The sequence below is a fragment of the Hypanus sabinus genome, chromosome 10, assembly GCF_030144855.1.
Source record: "Hypanus sabinus isolate sHypSab1 chromosome 10, sHypSab1.hap1, whole genome shotgun sequence".
Lineage (NCBI taxonomy): Eukaryota > Metazoa > Chordata > Chondrichthyes > Myliobatiformes > Dasyatidae > Hypanus > Hypanus sabinus.
In genome coordinates this window covers 152520835-152535713 of record NC_082715.1, presented here as the reverse complement: position 1 = coordinate 152535713, position 14879 = coordinate 152520835, and the positions used below count along the sequence as shown (strand labels likewise).

Here is a 14879-nt window from a genome sequence, read left to right as displayed (position 1 = left end):
TGGAAAACACCAGAAAATCACTCATTAGCATTGTCCTCCATTATCCTGCACGTTACTTTGTCTCAAGTAGTTACTCATTCCATAGAAAGTAGCTGCAGAATTTGGTCCATCAGCTCTGATCATGGCTGATTTTTTATTCCCGTCCTCCTGCCTTTGCCCCAATGCTTCTGACACCCTTAGTAATCAAGAACATATCAACCTCCATGTTAAATATACTCAATGACATGGTCTTTATTGCGACCTGTGGCAATGAATTCCACAGATTCACCACCCTCTGACTAAAGAAATTCCTCCTCATATCTGTGTAAAAGGGAGGTATTTGTATTCCAAGGCTGTGACCTTTGGTCTTAGAACCCCTCAGTACTGGAACCGTCCTTTCCACATCCACTCCTAGGTCTATCAATATTCAATAGGTTTCAATTAGATTCCTCTCCCGCCCCCACACCTTCTTATTCTTATAAACTCTAACTAGATAAGGCCCAAAGCCATCACATCTCCTTTTACACTAACCCTTTCATTCCCAGGATCATTCTCATACACCTCCTCTGGACCCTCTCCAATACCAGCATTCCTTTCTTTGGGAGGTTAGTCAAGGATTACCTCTGCAGCTTGCTACCACAATTCGCCTACCGATCAACAGTTGATGCCATAGCCACAGCACTACACACTGTCCTCACTCACCTGGAGAAGAGGGATGCATACGTTAGAATGCGGTTCTTGGACTACACCATAACTTCCCCCAGGCTCGACAAGAAGCTCAGAGTCCTTGGCCAGCACCCCATCTTGTGCAGCTGGATCCTAGACTTCCTGTTCGATTGCAGACAGGTGGTAAGGATAGGCCTCCTCGCCTCTGCCCCTCTGATCGTCAACAACTCAGACCCCAGGGTTGTGCCCTGAGCCCCCTCCTCTACTCCCTATACACCCACAACTGTGTTGCCATGCACATCAAATCTGCAGATGACACGACATTGATCGCCCTTATTTCCAACAATGATGAGACAGCCTACAGAAGAGAAGGTAAAGCCCTGACAGAGTGGGACCAAGAAAACCTCTCCCTCAATGTCAAAAAAACGAAGGAGTTGGTCGTGGAATACAGGAGGAACAGACAGGCTTGCCCCTATTGACATCAGTGGGACTGTAGTTTCGGGGGTGAATAGCTTCAAATTCCTCAGTATACACATCACTAAGGATCTCACCTGGACTGTAATACCGGCTGTGTGGTGAAAAAAGCACAATAATGCCTCTTTCATCTCAGAAGGCTGAAGAAGTCACCAAATCTTCAGGACTTTCTGCAAGGGCACCATCCTGACTGGCTGTGTCACCACCTGGTACTGCAGAGAGTGGTGCAGACAACCCGGAGAATCTGTGGATGTGACCTTTCCTCTATTCAGGACACAAAGAGCAGAAGGTGTGTAAAAAGGGCCCAGAGGATCATTGGGAACTCCAGCCACACCAACCACAAACTGTTTCAGCATTAAGGCCAGGACCACCAGGCTCTGGGACAGCTCCTTTCACCAGGCCACTGGATTTATCAATGCACATTGATCTGATTGTAGAATCTGACTCTACATACATGTATACAAAACAATTCTGTTTACAATCTCAGTATTAGGGCAACATCTTCCCACATTTGCCTTCCTTAGTGACAGGGATGCAACATAATGATTTTTACTCCCTCATGTCGTGAGATGGATAAAAAATTCTAATTCCAATAAGGGACCCAATACTGTCCACAATAGTCCAAGTATGATCTTACTAGCAGCTTATAAAACCTCAGTATTACATCCTTGCTTTTATATTACAGTCCTCTAGAAATGAATGCTCACATAGTATTTGACTTCCTTCATAACACACAAAATGCTGGAGGAACTCAGCAGGTCAGGCAGTACCTATGCAAATGAACAAAACAGTTGCCATTTCAGGCCAAGACCCTTCTTCAGGACTGGAAAGGAAAGCAGAGAAAGCCAGAATGAAAAGGTGGGGCAAGGGGAAGGAGGATAACTGGAAGGTAATAGGTGAAGCTAGGAAAGGCAAAGGGCTGGAGATGAAAGAATCTGATAGGAGAGAAGAGTGGACCATAGGAGAAAAGGCACCAGGGGAGGCGATAGGTAGATGAGAAGAGGTAAGGGTCCAGAATGGGGAATAGAAGAGGGGAGAGGAAGGGAGTTAATGGTTGAAGTGACTGATGTCCCCGATGATCCTTATGCACCTGCTGCTGCAAATGTCCTCAATGGAGGGAAGTTCACGTCCACAGATGCACTGGGCTGTCTGTACCACTCTCCGCAGTACCCAGCGGTCAAGGTTGGTGCAGTTCCTGAGCAAGACGGCGATACAGCCAGTCAGGATGCTCTCAATGGTGCCCCGGTAGAAGGTCGTGAGGATTTTGCAGCCCATGCTGAACTTCTTCAGTCGCCTGAGGTGGAAGAGACGCTGTTGTGCTTTTTTTGCCACAAAGCCGGTGTGTACAGACCAGGTGAGATCATCGGTGATGTGTATACCGAGGAACTTGAAACTACTCACCCTCACAACTGGCGACCCATTAATGTTGATCACAATCAGCCATAGAAACATAGAACATTACAGCACAGAAACAGGCCTTTTGGCCCTTCTTGGCTGTGCTGAACTATTTTCCTGCCTAGTCCCACTGACCTGCACCTGGACCATATCCCTCCATACCCCCCTCATCCATGTACCTGTCCAAGTTTTTCTTAAATGTTAAAAGTGAACCCACTTTTACCACTTCATCTGGCAGCTCATTCCACACTCCCACCACTCTCTGTATGAAGAAGCACCCCTTAATGTTCCCTTTAAACTTTTCACCCTTCACCCTTAACCCATGAACTCTGGTTTTTTTCTCCCCAGCCTCAGTGGAAAAAGCCTGCTTGCATTCACTCTATCTATACCCATCATAATTTTATACACCTCTATCAAATCTCCCCTCATTCTTCTACGCTCCAGGGATTAAAGTCCTAACCTATTCAACCTTTCTCTGTAACTCAGTTTCTCAAGTCCCGGCAACATCATTGTAAACCTTCTCTGCACTCTTTCAAACTTATTAATATCCTTCCTGTAATTCGGTGACCAAAACTGCGCACAATACTCCAAATTCGGCCTCACCAATATCTCATACAACCTCACCATAACATTCCAACTCTTATACTCAATACTTTGATTTAAAAAGGCCAATGTACCAAAAGCTCTCTTTACTACCCTATCTACCTGTGATGCCACTTTTAGGGAATTTTGTATCTGTATTCCCAGATCCCTCTGTTCTACTGCACTCCTCAGTGTCCTACCATTTACCTTGTATGTTCTACCTTGGTTTGTCCTTCCAAAGTGCAATACCTCACACTTGTCTGTATTAATCTCCATCTGCCATTTTTCCAGCTGGTCCAAACCCCTCTCCAAGTCCTTTGTGTTTTTCGGACATTGAGGGAGAGGTTGTTATTTTGGCACCACTGTGTCAAGATATTAACCTCTCCTCTGTAGGCTGTCTGATTGACCACCAGAAATAATGTTGTGCCATCTGCAAATTTGATTGGAGCTGTGTGTGGCAGCACAGTTGTGGGTGTAGAGGGGGTAGAGGAGGGGACTCAGTACACAACCCTCAGGGGCTCCTCTGTTGAGGGTCAGAGGGGCAGAGGTGAAGGAGCCCATCCTTACCACCTTTTGACAGGAAGTCCAGGATCCAGCTGCACAAGGTGGCGTGCAGGCCGAGGTCTCTGAGCTTCCTGTCAAGACTGGAGGGTATTATCATGTTGAGTGCTGAACTTAGAGCAGGAACAGCATTCTAACTTATGCGTCCCTCGTCTCCAGGTGAGTGAGGATGATGCGTAGTGCTGTGGCTATGGTGTCATCGGTAGGTGAATTATAGAGGGTGTAGTGTGGGTGACAGCATGCTGAGGAGCAGAGGTACTCAGAATCAGAATCATTATCACCGGCATGTGGTGTGAAACTTGTTAACTTCGCAGCAGCAGTTCAATGCAATAGATAATCAAGCAGAGAAAAATAACACTGTACTAATAATAATATAAAATAATAATAAATAAACAAGTAAATCAATTACATATATTGAATAGATTTTTTAAAAATGTGCAAAAACAGAAATACTGTATATTAAAAATGTGAGGTAGTGTCTAAAGATTCAATGTTCATTTAGGAATCGGATAGCAGAGGGGAAGAAGCTGTTCCTGATTTGCTGATTTTGTGCCTTCAAGCTTCTGTACCTCCTACCTGATGGTAACAGTGAGAAAAGGGCATGCCCTGGGTGCTGGAGGTCCATGGACACTGCCTTTCTGAGACACCGCTCCCTGAAGATGTCCTGGGTACTTTGTAGGCTAGTACCCAAGATGGAGCTGACTAGATTTACAACCTTCTGCAGCTTCTTTCAGTCCTGTGCTACTGCATCCCCATACCAGCTTGTCAGAATGCTCTCCGTGGTACAACTATAGAAGTTTTTGACTGTATTTGTTGTCAGTGTGGACATGGTGGAGGATTACAAATACCTGGCGATACGAATTGACAGTAAACTGGACTGTCAAAGAACACTGAGGCTGTCTACAAGAAGGGTCAGAGCCGTCTCTACTTCCTGAGGAGACTGAGGTCCTTTAACATCTGCCAGACAATGCTGAGGATGTTCTACAAGTCTGTGGTGGCCAGTGCTATCATGTTTGCTGTTGCGTGCTGGGGCAGCAGGCTGAGGGTAGCAGAATCAACAAACTCATTCATAAGGCCAGTGATGTTGTGGGGGTGGAACTGGACTCTCTGATGGTGGTGTCTGAAAAGAGGATGCTGTCCAAGTTGCATGCCATCTTGGATAATGTCTCCCATCCACTCCATAATGTACTGGTTAGGCACTGGAGTACATTCAGCCAGAGACTCATTCCACTGAGATGCAACACTGAGTGTCATAGGAAGTCATTCCTACCTGTGGCCATCAAACTTTACAACTCCTCCCTCAGAGTGTTAGACACCTTGAGCTAATAGGCTGGTCCTGGACTTATTTCCACTTGGCATAATTTACTCATTATTATTATTTAATATTTATGGTTTTATATTGCTATATTTCTACACTATTCTTGGTTGGTGCGACTGTAACAAAACCCAGTTTCCCTCAGGATCAATAAAGTATGTCTGTCTGTCTGACATGCCAAATCTCTTCAACCTCCTAAGGCTATCTTGCCTTCTTTATAACTACATCAATGTGTTGGGACCAGCTTAGATCCTCAGAGATTTCGACACCCGGGAACTTGAAACTGATCACTCTCTCCACTTCTGATGCCCCTATGAGGATTGGTGTGTGTTCCTTTGTCTTACCCTTCCTGACGTTCACAATCAGCTCTTTCATCTTACTGACATTGAGTGCCAGGTTGTTGCTGTGGTGCCATTCTACTAGTTGGCATATCTCACTCCAGTACGTCCTCTTGTCACCACCTGAGATTCTACCAACAATGGTTGTATCATCATCATATTTATAGATGGTACTTTACCTATGCCTAGCCACATGGCCATGTGCATATAGAGAGTAGAGCAGTGACATAAGCACACACCCTTGAGGTGCACCAGTGTTGATTGTCAGCAGATTGTCAGGATATGTTATCACCAATCTGCACAGATTGTCGTCTTCTGGTTAGAAAGTCAAGGATCCAATTGCAGAGGGAGGTACAGAGGCCCAGGTTCTGCAACTTCTCAATCAGGATTGTGGGAATGATGGTATTAAATACTGAACTATAGTCGATGAACAACATCCTGACGTAGGTGTTTGTGGTGTCCAGGTGGTCTCAAGTTGTGTGAAGAGTCACTGAGACTGCATCTGCCATTGACCTATTGTAGCAACAGGCAAATTGCAATGGGTCCAGGTCCTTGCTGAGGCAGGAGTTCAGTCTAGTCATAACCAACCTCTCAAAGCATTTCATCACCGTTGATGTGAGTGCTACTGGGCGATAGTCATTAAAGCAGCCCACTTTATTCTTCTTAGGCATTGGTGTAATTGTTGCAGTTTTGAAGCAATTGGGAACATACGCCCGTAGCAGTGAGAGGTTGAAAATGTCCTTGAATATTCCTGCTAGTTGGTCGGCACAGGTTTTCAGAGCCTTACCAGGTACCCCATCGGGACCTTCTGCCTTGCGAGGGTTCACTCTCTTTAAAGACAGCCTAACATCGGCCTCTGAGACAAAGATCACAGGATCACCAGATGCAGCAGGGATCTTCAAGGCTGTAGTTCCCCAGTTTATGACAGAGGAGCCCACATTGGGATCACCGGATACAATAGATGACCGCAGCAGGTTTGCAGATGAAGTGCTGCCTCACCTGTTTTTGGGGTCCTGAATGGAGGTGAGGGAGGAGGTGAATGGACAGTTGTAGCACTTTGGCTGATAAGTGTCAGCAGAGAGATTAATGGAGAGGGATGAATGGACAATGGAATCACAGAAGGAATGATCTCTGCAGAAAGTGGAGGGATGGGGGTGGGAGGTAAACATGTGTTTGATGGAAGGATCACTTTAGAAATGGCAGAAGTTGCGGAGAATAAAGTTTTGGATGTGAAGGTTCATGGGATGATAGGTAAAGACAAGAGAAATTCTATCACTGTTCAAATTGTGGGAAGATGAGGTGAGTGGGGATGTCCAGGAAATGGAGGAGTTACAGGTGAGGTCAGTGTCAATGCTGGAGGAAGGGAAATTCTGTTCTTTGAAGAAGGAAAACATCTCTGATGTTCTGGAAAGGAGAGCCTCATCCTGGGAACAGATGTGGCAGAGATGAAGGAACTGAGAAAAGGGAACAGCATTTTTACAGAAGACTAGGTAGCCAAGATAGCTATGGGAATTGGCAGCTTTATAAAAGATGTTGGACGACAGTTTGTCTCCAGAGTTGGAGACAGAAAGTTTGAGAAAGGGGAGGGAGGTGTCAGAAATGGACAAACAGAATTTAAGGACAAGGTTGAAGTTGAAAACAAAGTTGATGAAATTGACGAGCTCAGCAATGGGTACATGAACAGCACCAATGTAGCGGGGGAAGAGTTGGGGAAAGAAGGCTTGAAACATGGACTGTTGTACCTAGCCAATGAAAAGGCAGACATAGCTGGGACACCCGTGTGCACCCAGGGCTACTCCTCGAGTCTGGAGAAAGTCGGAGGACCCAGAGGATAAATTGTTGAGGGTGAAGACCAGTTCTGTCAGACAGAACAGGGTGGGGCTGGAGGGCAACTGGTTGGTTCTTTTATTGAGAAAGAAGCAGTGAGCATCAAGCTCTTCTTGAAGGGGGATAAAAATGTTTAGGGACTGGACATCTATAGTGAAAATTAAGTGGTCAAGGTCAGGGAATTGAAAGTTAGAGAGCATGAGAAGTGTCACAACATAGGACTGAATCAAGGGTGACAGAATGGAGTCAAGGGTAGCCTTTAATGAATCCTGCACTTGTCCTCCCAAATCCCTTTGCACCTCAAATTTCTGTGTTCTCTCCCCATTTAGAACATAGCCTACACCTTCATTCCTTCTGCCAAAGTGCCTGGTTATACACTTTACTGCACTGTATTCCATCCACTCATTCTTTGCCCATTCTCCTCATCTGTCCAAGTCCTTCTGCAGACTCTCTGCTTGCTCAATACTACGTTCCCCTTCACCTATCTTTGTATCATTCACAAAGCCATCAATTTCACCATCTAGGTCATTAACATATAACATGAAGAGTAGTAGACCTAACACTGGAACACAATTGGTCACCAGCAGCCAACCAGAAAAGGCCCCCTATATTCCCACTCTGCCTCTTGCCAGTCAGCCAATCTTCTATCCATGCTAGTGCCTTTCCTGTAATATCATGGGCACCTATTTTGTTTAGCAGCCTTACGTATGGCACCTTGTCAAAGGGCTTCTGAAAATCAAGTAAACAACTTCCATTGACTCTCCTTTGTCTATCCGGCCTGTTACTTCCTTAAAGAATTCCAACAGATTTGTCAGGGAAGATCTCACCTTAAGATCTTAAGATCAATGCTGATTTTAGCCTGTTTTATCATGTGCTTCTAAGTACCCTGAAACCTCATTCTTAATAATGGACTCCAACATCTTCCCAACCATTGAAGACAGGGTAACCAGCCTATATTTATCTGTTTCTTTTGCTTCCCTTCATTCTATACATACAGCAAGGGAAGGAGGATAACCAAGAAGCAGTAGGACCATTCAAGGATAAAGGAGGGAAGACATGCTTGGAGGTTGGATAAGACTCTAAATGATGACTTTGCATCAGTATATACCAAGGAGGGGTATGTGGAGCATGCAAATTTGCAAGGACATTTTGAGAAAAAAAAAGTAGAGGCCGAATTTGGAGTATTGTGTGCAGTTTTGGTCACTGAATTACAGGAAAGATATTGATAGGGTTGAAAGAGTGCAGAGAAAGTTTACCAGGATGTTGCTGGGACTTGAGAAACTGAGTTACAGAGAAAGGTTGAATAGGTTAGGGCTTTATTCTCTGGAGCATAGAAGAATGAAGGGAGAGTTGATAGAGGTGTATAAAATTATGATGGGTATAGATAGAGTAAGCAAGCAGGCTTTTTCCAGTGAGGTTAGGGGAGAAAAAAAACCAGAGGACATGGGTTAAGGGTGAAGGGGGAAAAGTTTAAAGGGAACATGGGGAGAGCTTCTTCACACAGAGAGTGGTGGGAATGTGGAATGAGCTGCTAGATGACGTGGTAAATGTGGGCTCACTTTTAACATTTAAGAAAAACTTGGGACAGGTACCTGGATGAGAGATGTATGGAGGGATGTATGGTCAGGTGCAGGTCAGTGGGACTAGGTAGAAAAATGGTTCAAAAAGGCTAAGAAGGGCCAAAAGGCCTGTTTCTGTGCTGTAATGTTCTATGGTTCTATTACTCTCTTAAAAAATTGAGGTGGTTAAGTCTTCAGGTCATGATGGGATATGCCTCAAGTTATTAACAGAGGTAAGAGGAAGAGCCAAGATCTTCCAAGGGCCCAGAGAACTGGAAAATAGTTGATGGTGTTCCATTATTCAAGAAGGAAAATAGGGATAACCCTGGAAATTAGTGATCAGTGAATCTCAGGTTTGTGGGGAGAGGTTATTGAAGAGAATACTTAGGATTAGGATTTGAGCATTTGGGAAACCATGGTCTAATTAGGGACAGATGCAGGGCTTTGTGTAGGGCAAGTGACCTCTGACTAACTTGATTAAGTTTTTTGAAGAGGTTACAAAGATGATTGATGAAGGTAGAACTGTAGAAATGTGGATGTTGTCTATAAAGATTTTAGTAAAGCAGTTAACAAGGTCCCTCATGGGAGGCTCATCCAGAAGGTTAAGATGCACAGGGTCCACAGTAAATTGGTGCCTTCTAAGTCCTAACTGATTCTACTTCCACCAATTTCTCAAGGGCAGTTAGGGGTGGGCAATAGAATGCTTGCTCAGCTTGCAAAGCCCACATCTTTGAAAACAGATCATTAGTGCTCCAGCTGAAAGCAGTTACTTTATTCAGGGTAATAAATAAATATATGTTCATAGTCATTGAAACGTTGTTCATGAAACCAGGTTCCTCTACTTACTCTGCTAAACTCATCGTGGCTCTTCTATCCCAAGTCAATCATCTCATACTTCTCTGCTCTCAACTCATTTTTGATTAGCCTCTTATAGCATCAAGAAGGAGATACAGGAGCCTGAAGATACACACTCAGTGTTTTAGGAACAGCTTCATCCCCTCCACCAACAGATTTCTGAATGGACAATGAGCCTGTGTACACTATCTCAGTATCTTTCTTCTCTCTTTTTGCACTAATTATTTAATTCAAGTATTTTTGTGTGTATTTCTAATTGTAATTTACCAATTTTATTATGTATTGTAATGTACAGGTGTTGTAAATCAACATATTTCATGACAACTACCAGTGATGTTAAACCTGATTCTGATTCTAAGATCACTCAACCCTGGTAAGTCATTTCTGCACCCTTTGCAGGGCCTTCAGATTCTTCCAAAAGGGTGCAGATTGAATGCTCTAGTTATCGTCTAATCAATGTTTTGTGTCATCACAACTTCTCTACTTTTGTACCATTGATTATTGATTTCTCTAACTTCTAGTAATTTCTCCTCCTCCCTTTCCTTTGTTTTCCATTCCCTTCTTACCCCCTCTCTTCTCCTCACCTGCCTATTATCACCTCTCTCTGGAGCCCCTCCTTCTTTCCTTCCACTCTCTTCTTTTTTCAGATTCCATCTTCTTCAGCCTTCTACCACCTAACACCACCTCCCAGCTGCTCACTTAACCCCTCCCCCACCCACCAACCTTACCCCTCAACCAGCTTCGCCTATCACTTGTCAGCATGTACTCCTTCCCCTCCTCCCTACTTCTTATTCTGGCTTCTTCCCCCTTTCCTTGCAGACCTAATGAAGGGACTCAGTTGAAAAAGTTGACTGTTTATTCCCCTGCATGGACCTGCTGAGTTCCTCCAGTGCTTTGTGTGCATTGGTCTACTATTATACTCAGATATCTAGAGGTCACAAGTATCAAACACAGGGGGAAAGAACTTCTGATCCTACATGCTTTACGCACCACTTTCTCTACTGTTTGCCACTTTCAAAGACTTACTTTTAATACACTCTTGTCCCTCTGCTCCAAGTGACATCAAGAGCTGTGGTCACTTACATCCCACTCGGACCAAACAACAACTGAACCTCTTGAACATGTCTGCACACTTGTATGCACTGAGTTGCTGCCACATGATTGGCTAATTTTTGCATTAAGAAAGCTGGTGTACCTATTAAAGTGGCCACTGCGTGTAGATTTATTCTGAACATTAATTCGGCCAAAATTCACACTTCTCCATGAAACTCCACCTGCTGCTGGTCTGCCCACTGCCAGCTTCTCTGTGCCTTCTTGTACTTTGTTACTATCCTCCACACTTCTAAGTGAATGCTCATCCTCATTTACCTTGCTAAGTTATGTTGAAGCCACTAATGTATATCTAAAAAACTCTGGTCCAAACCCTGAGCCCTGGGGATCACCAGGTTTTACCACCCAAATGCAGCTGTCAATCATATCCAATTAGGGTAAATAGTTAAAAAAGAGGTTTAAAGTAGAGACCAACAGACATATTTGCAGTAGCCCCTCATTGCTGAATCATAAAACCGTAGGGCCCTGTCCATAAGATACAAGAGCTGAGTTAGGTAATTCACCCATTGAGTCTGCTACACCGTTCAAATATGGCTGATTTATTATCCCTCTTAACCCCATTCTCCTATCTTTTACCCATAACCTTTTATGTCCTTTCTAATTAAGAACCTATTAACTTTCACTTTAAATATACCCAATGACTTGGCCTCCACAGCTGTCTGTGGCAATGAATTCCACAGATTCACCACCTTCTGGCTAAAGAAGTCCCTCCTGTCTCTGTTCCAAAGGGACATTCTTGTATTCTGTGGTTGCACCCTCTGGTCCCATGCTCCCCCACAACAGGAAATCTCTTATCTAGGCCAGAGATTCACAACCTTTTTTATGCAATAGGCCACTACCATTAACCAGGTTGGGAACCCCTGATCTAGGCTCTTCAATATTCAATAGGTTTCAATGAGATTCCACTCCTTTCCTGCCCCCAATTCTTCTAAACTCCAGTGAGTACAGGCACAGGCTCATGAAATGTTCTTCATACATTAACCTTTCACTCCTGGGATCATTCCCATGAAACTGCTCTGAACCCTCTCCAATATCAGCACATCTTTAAGGGACCCAAAACTGCTCACCACACTTCAAGTCTAACCGATGCCTTATAGAGCCTCAGCATTATTCTTGCTTTTATATTCTAGTCCTCTTAAAATGAATGCTAACATTGCATTTTCCTTCCTCAGCACTGATTCGAATTGCAAGTTTGCCTTCAGGGATTCCTGCATGAGGACTCACAAATCTCTTTGGACCTCCGACTTTTCAATGGTGAGAAATGACATTGAATAAAAGAATTGGGGGCTGTGCGTGGACAAATAATTACAAGTGGCAGGGAAGACTGAGAAAATGGTTTGCAAGGCAAACATAGCTCTGAGCTGTATCAACAGCAGCACCCATCATCAAGGACAGCCCCCTCCTGCACCCACCTCATCTTGTCGCTCTCTTATCGCTACAACCATTGGACTAGAGGTACAGGAGTCTTAGGTCCCATATCGCCAGGTTTAGGAACAGTTATTACTCTACAACTCTAACATCACTCTCCACAACTCTGAACCTATTCCACAACCTACAGCCTCAGCTTCAAAGACTGACGTTCTTCGTATCATTTATTTATTTTATTTGCATTATTTAGCTTCTTTTGCACATTGTTCATCATTCTTTATCAATGTATAGTTTTTCATAAATTCTATAGAATTTCTTTATTTTTCCTGTGAATGCCCACAAGAAAATGAATCCCAAGGTAGTATATTCTGACATACATGTACTTTGATAATAAATTTACTTTGATTTTGACAGAACGTTGAACATTATGTACAGCTCAATACAGGCCCGTCAGCCCACAACATTGTGCCAACTTTACAATCAACTCAACGATCAGTCCAATCCACCCAACCTGGGGTCCATGGACCCCTTGCTTAAAGCTTTGGTCCATGGCATAAAAAAGGTTGGGAGTCCCTGACCTAACCTTTCCTTCCTGCATATCCCTCTATTTTCTACCATCAATGTCCACCTTCAACTGAAGAAAGTGGTCACGTTACAAGAAAGGTGTTAGAAAAGGCTGGAGGAGTGCAGCCATGCTTGTGGAGGGAAATCAACAGTTGACATTTCCGTTTGCCATTGTGCGTGTTGCTCCAGATTTCCAGCTTTCTACTAGGATGAGGATCAACACGTTGCTGTTGAGTGGAGGCTTCTGTGCGTCAATTCAGGACCACTTATGTTGGAATGATTATGGATGAGATGCCAGACGAAGATTGATCCAAACTAGCTCCCATGCCTGCCCATCCAGGGCCACACTTCATCATGAATCAATTTTTGACAAAAATCAATTAGAAGTGCAGAGAAAAACACCTGCCATATGAAACAACAAAAACTAGGATAAGGGTTAGGGTTACATGCATAAATTGGAGAAGATGGGAGGCTGAGGTAAAATCTAATGGAAGGATATAGAAAGATGAGGGGTCTGGAGGGGGGAAAAAGTTCTGTTCCATTGGTCAGAGCTAGAAAGGGGAGTGAGTGACAGGAAGAAATATTTTTTTCTGCAGGGTGTGACTGGACTCTGCTGCAGGATGTGGTCCCAGTTTGGTCTTCAGGATGGAAATGGATAAATCTATGGTGTAGAAAATTTGCAAGGCAATGAGTTGTTCTGATAAAGGTGAAAATGGAGCAAATGACCTCACTGTGCTCTCTACGTTCTCTGATTGCACACTCACCTGCAGAGGCAGAGCAACACACAGGAGAGCTGCCCACAGTGTCATGAGACCATATCCTTTCCACAACAAGGCCTTTCTCCCATCTCGCTCAATGAACAATCCCTGTGCAGAAGAAAAGGATTTCAACAGCTTTAGTGGAAGGAGGGCACTGCAGCGGAGAGCGTGAAGCCCATCCTCCACCCCGTCTCCCGATGACCAGCACTTACACTGATTACTGATGTGAGCAGCAGTGTGGCCCCTGCCCCCACCACCACGTATGGTATCGTCCAGTCAGGAAGTCCGGCTTCCTGGAATACCTCGGAGGAATAGAAATAGATCTAAAGGGCAAAAATAAAACCAAATCAACCTTAGTGTTGAGATTTCCATTTCACAGAGGCAACACACACATAATCGCAGTGACAACAGACACCCAGTCACAGAGACTCCGCAGGTCCCCACGTTTCTGTCGGTGTGCATGCAAGCATTTCTGCCTGTGCATTTGTTCCTGACTGTATTCTTTTCTGCAGTGTGCACCAGTGTGAGTTTGTGTCTGCCGTGCCCCTGCGTTGAATTAAAGGCGTCTGCTACTCACCGCATTGATGCCACACAGCTGCATGGCGACGGTCAGCATGATATTGGTGATGAGTTGCCACCGCACTGAGCGGTCTTGGAACAGCTCACAGGCCGTCTTTGCTCGCTTGCCTTTCGTTGCGGCTTGTTCTGCCTCCATGTCTTGGACTTCCTCGAAGAAATCTCCCTGACCCCAGAGTCTGCGGAGAGCTGCAGGACACGGACCATGTGCAGTTGGTTAGGAGCAGGTAAGGCTGCGACAGAAGCCCAGCGTCCCCTCACTTCCTAGACAGAGACACACTGCCCCTGAGATCAGAGTGGGGAGAGTAGGTTCCCAGTGATTCTGGCAGTGGGATCTGTAATCAGCTACATCTCTGGCCTTTTTGCTTCTGCTGTGAATGTCCTGAACTCTAAAGTTTCCACCCAGACCTTTTGTCTTCCCTTCTTCCTTCCCTCTTGAAGGCACTCCTTAAAACCTACCTTTGGTCAACTGTCCTAATATCTCCTTATATGTCTTGGTGTCAATTAGTGTCTGATTATTCTCTTGTGAAGTGCCTTGGCTCCTCAACTTGGGTTGCTGTGGAACCAGGAGGGGCACTGATTATACAGCGCAATGCAACCATTCACTGGTGTCTAAAAAAAAGAGCAAATGGCTTGGTTCAGAGCGGACCAACCTTGACCGAATTTCACTCTCTGGTCCAGTGCATGTCTTGAGGTCGCTAGGTGGTTATAGCACCCAATCCACTACTGTAACGACAATATCATTGTGAGGAGCCACACCCCAAAGGAAAAACAACCTCACCACTTCCACTCACCGTCCACACACAAGTCCTTGTCACCCCTGTCGATCAGTAAGTATCTGGGGCTCTCTGGGAACCAGGGCAGGAGGACGAGCTGGATGAGGGCAGGGAGGCCGCTGAAGGCCAACAACAAGGGCCAGGCACTCTCTGTTCCCAGAATCTCCCTGGAGGAA

General features: G+C 44.8%; 1 protein-coding gene across 3 annotated transcripts in view; it reads right to left on the bottom strand.

Moving 5' to 3' along the window:
* LOC132401254 (solute carrier family 2, facilitated glucose transporter member 11-like) overlaps positions 1–14879 on the bottom strand; it is a 50002-nt gene that overhangs the window by 6380 nt on the left and 28743 nt on the right. For all 3 annotated transcript variants that reach the window (XR_009514536.1, XM_059983273.1, XM_059983274.1), the window contains exons 6-9: positions 14722–14870; positions 13929–14116; positions 13564–13674; positions 13358–13459 (exon numbers count right to left, since the gene is read on the bottom strand). Coding sequence is in view for 2 of the 3 variants with exons in the window: in XM_059983273.1 (XP_059839256.1) it covers positions 13358–13459; positions 13564–13674; positions 13929–14116; positions 14722–14870 (550 nt within the window). In the remaining variant the exon portion in view is untranslated. The remainder of the gene's footprint in view (positions 1–13357; positions 13460–13563; positions 13675–13928; positions 14117–14721; positions 14871–14879) is intronic.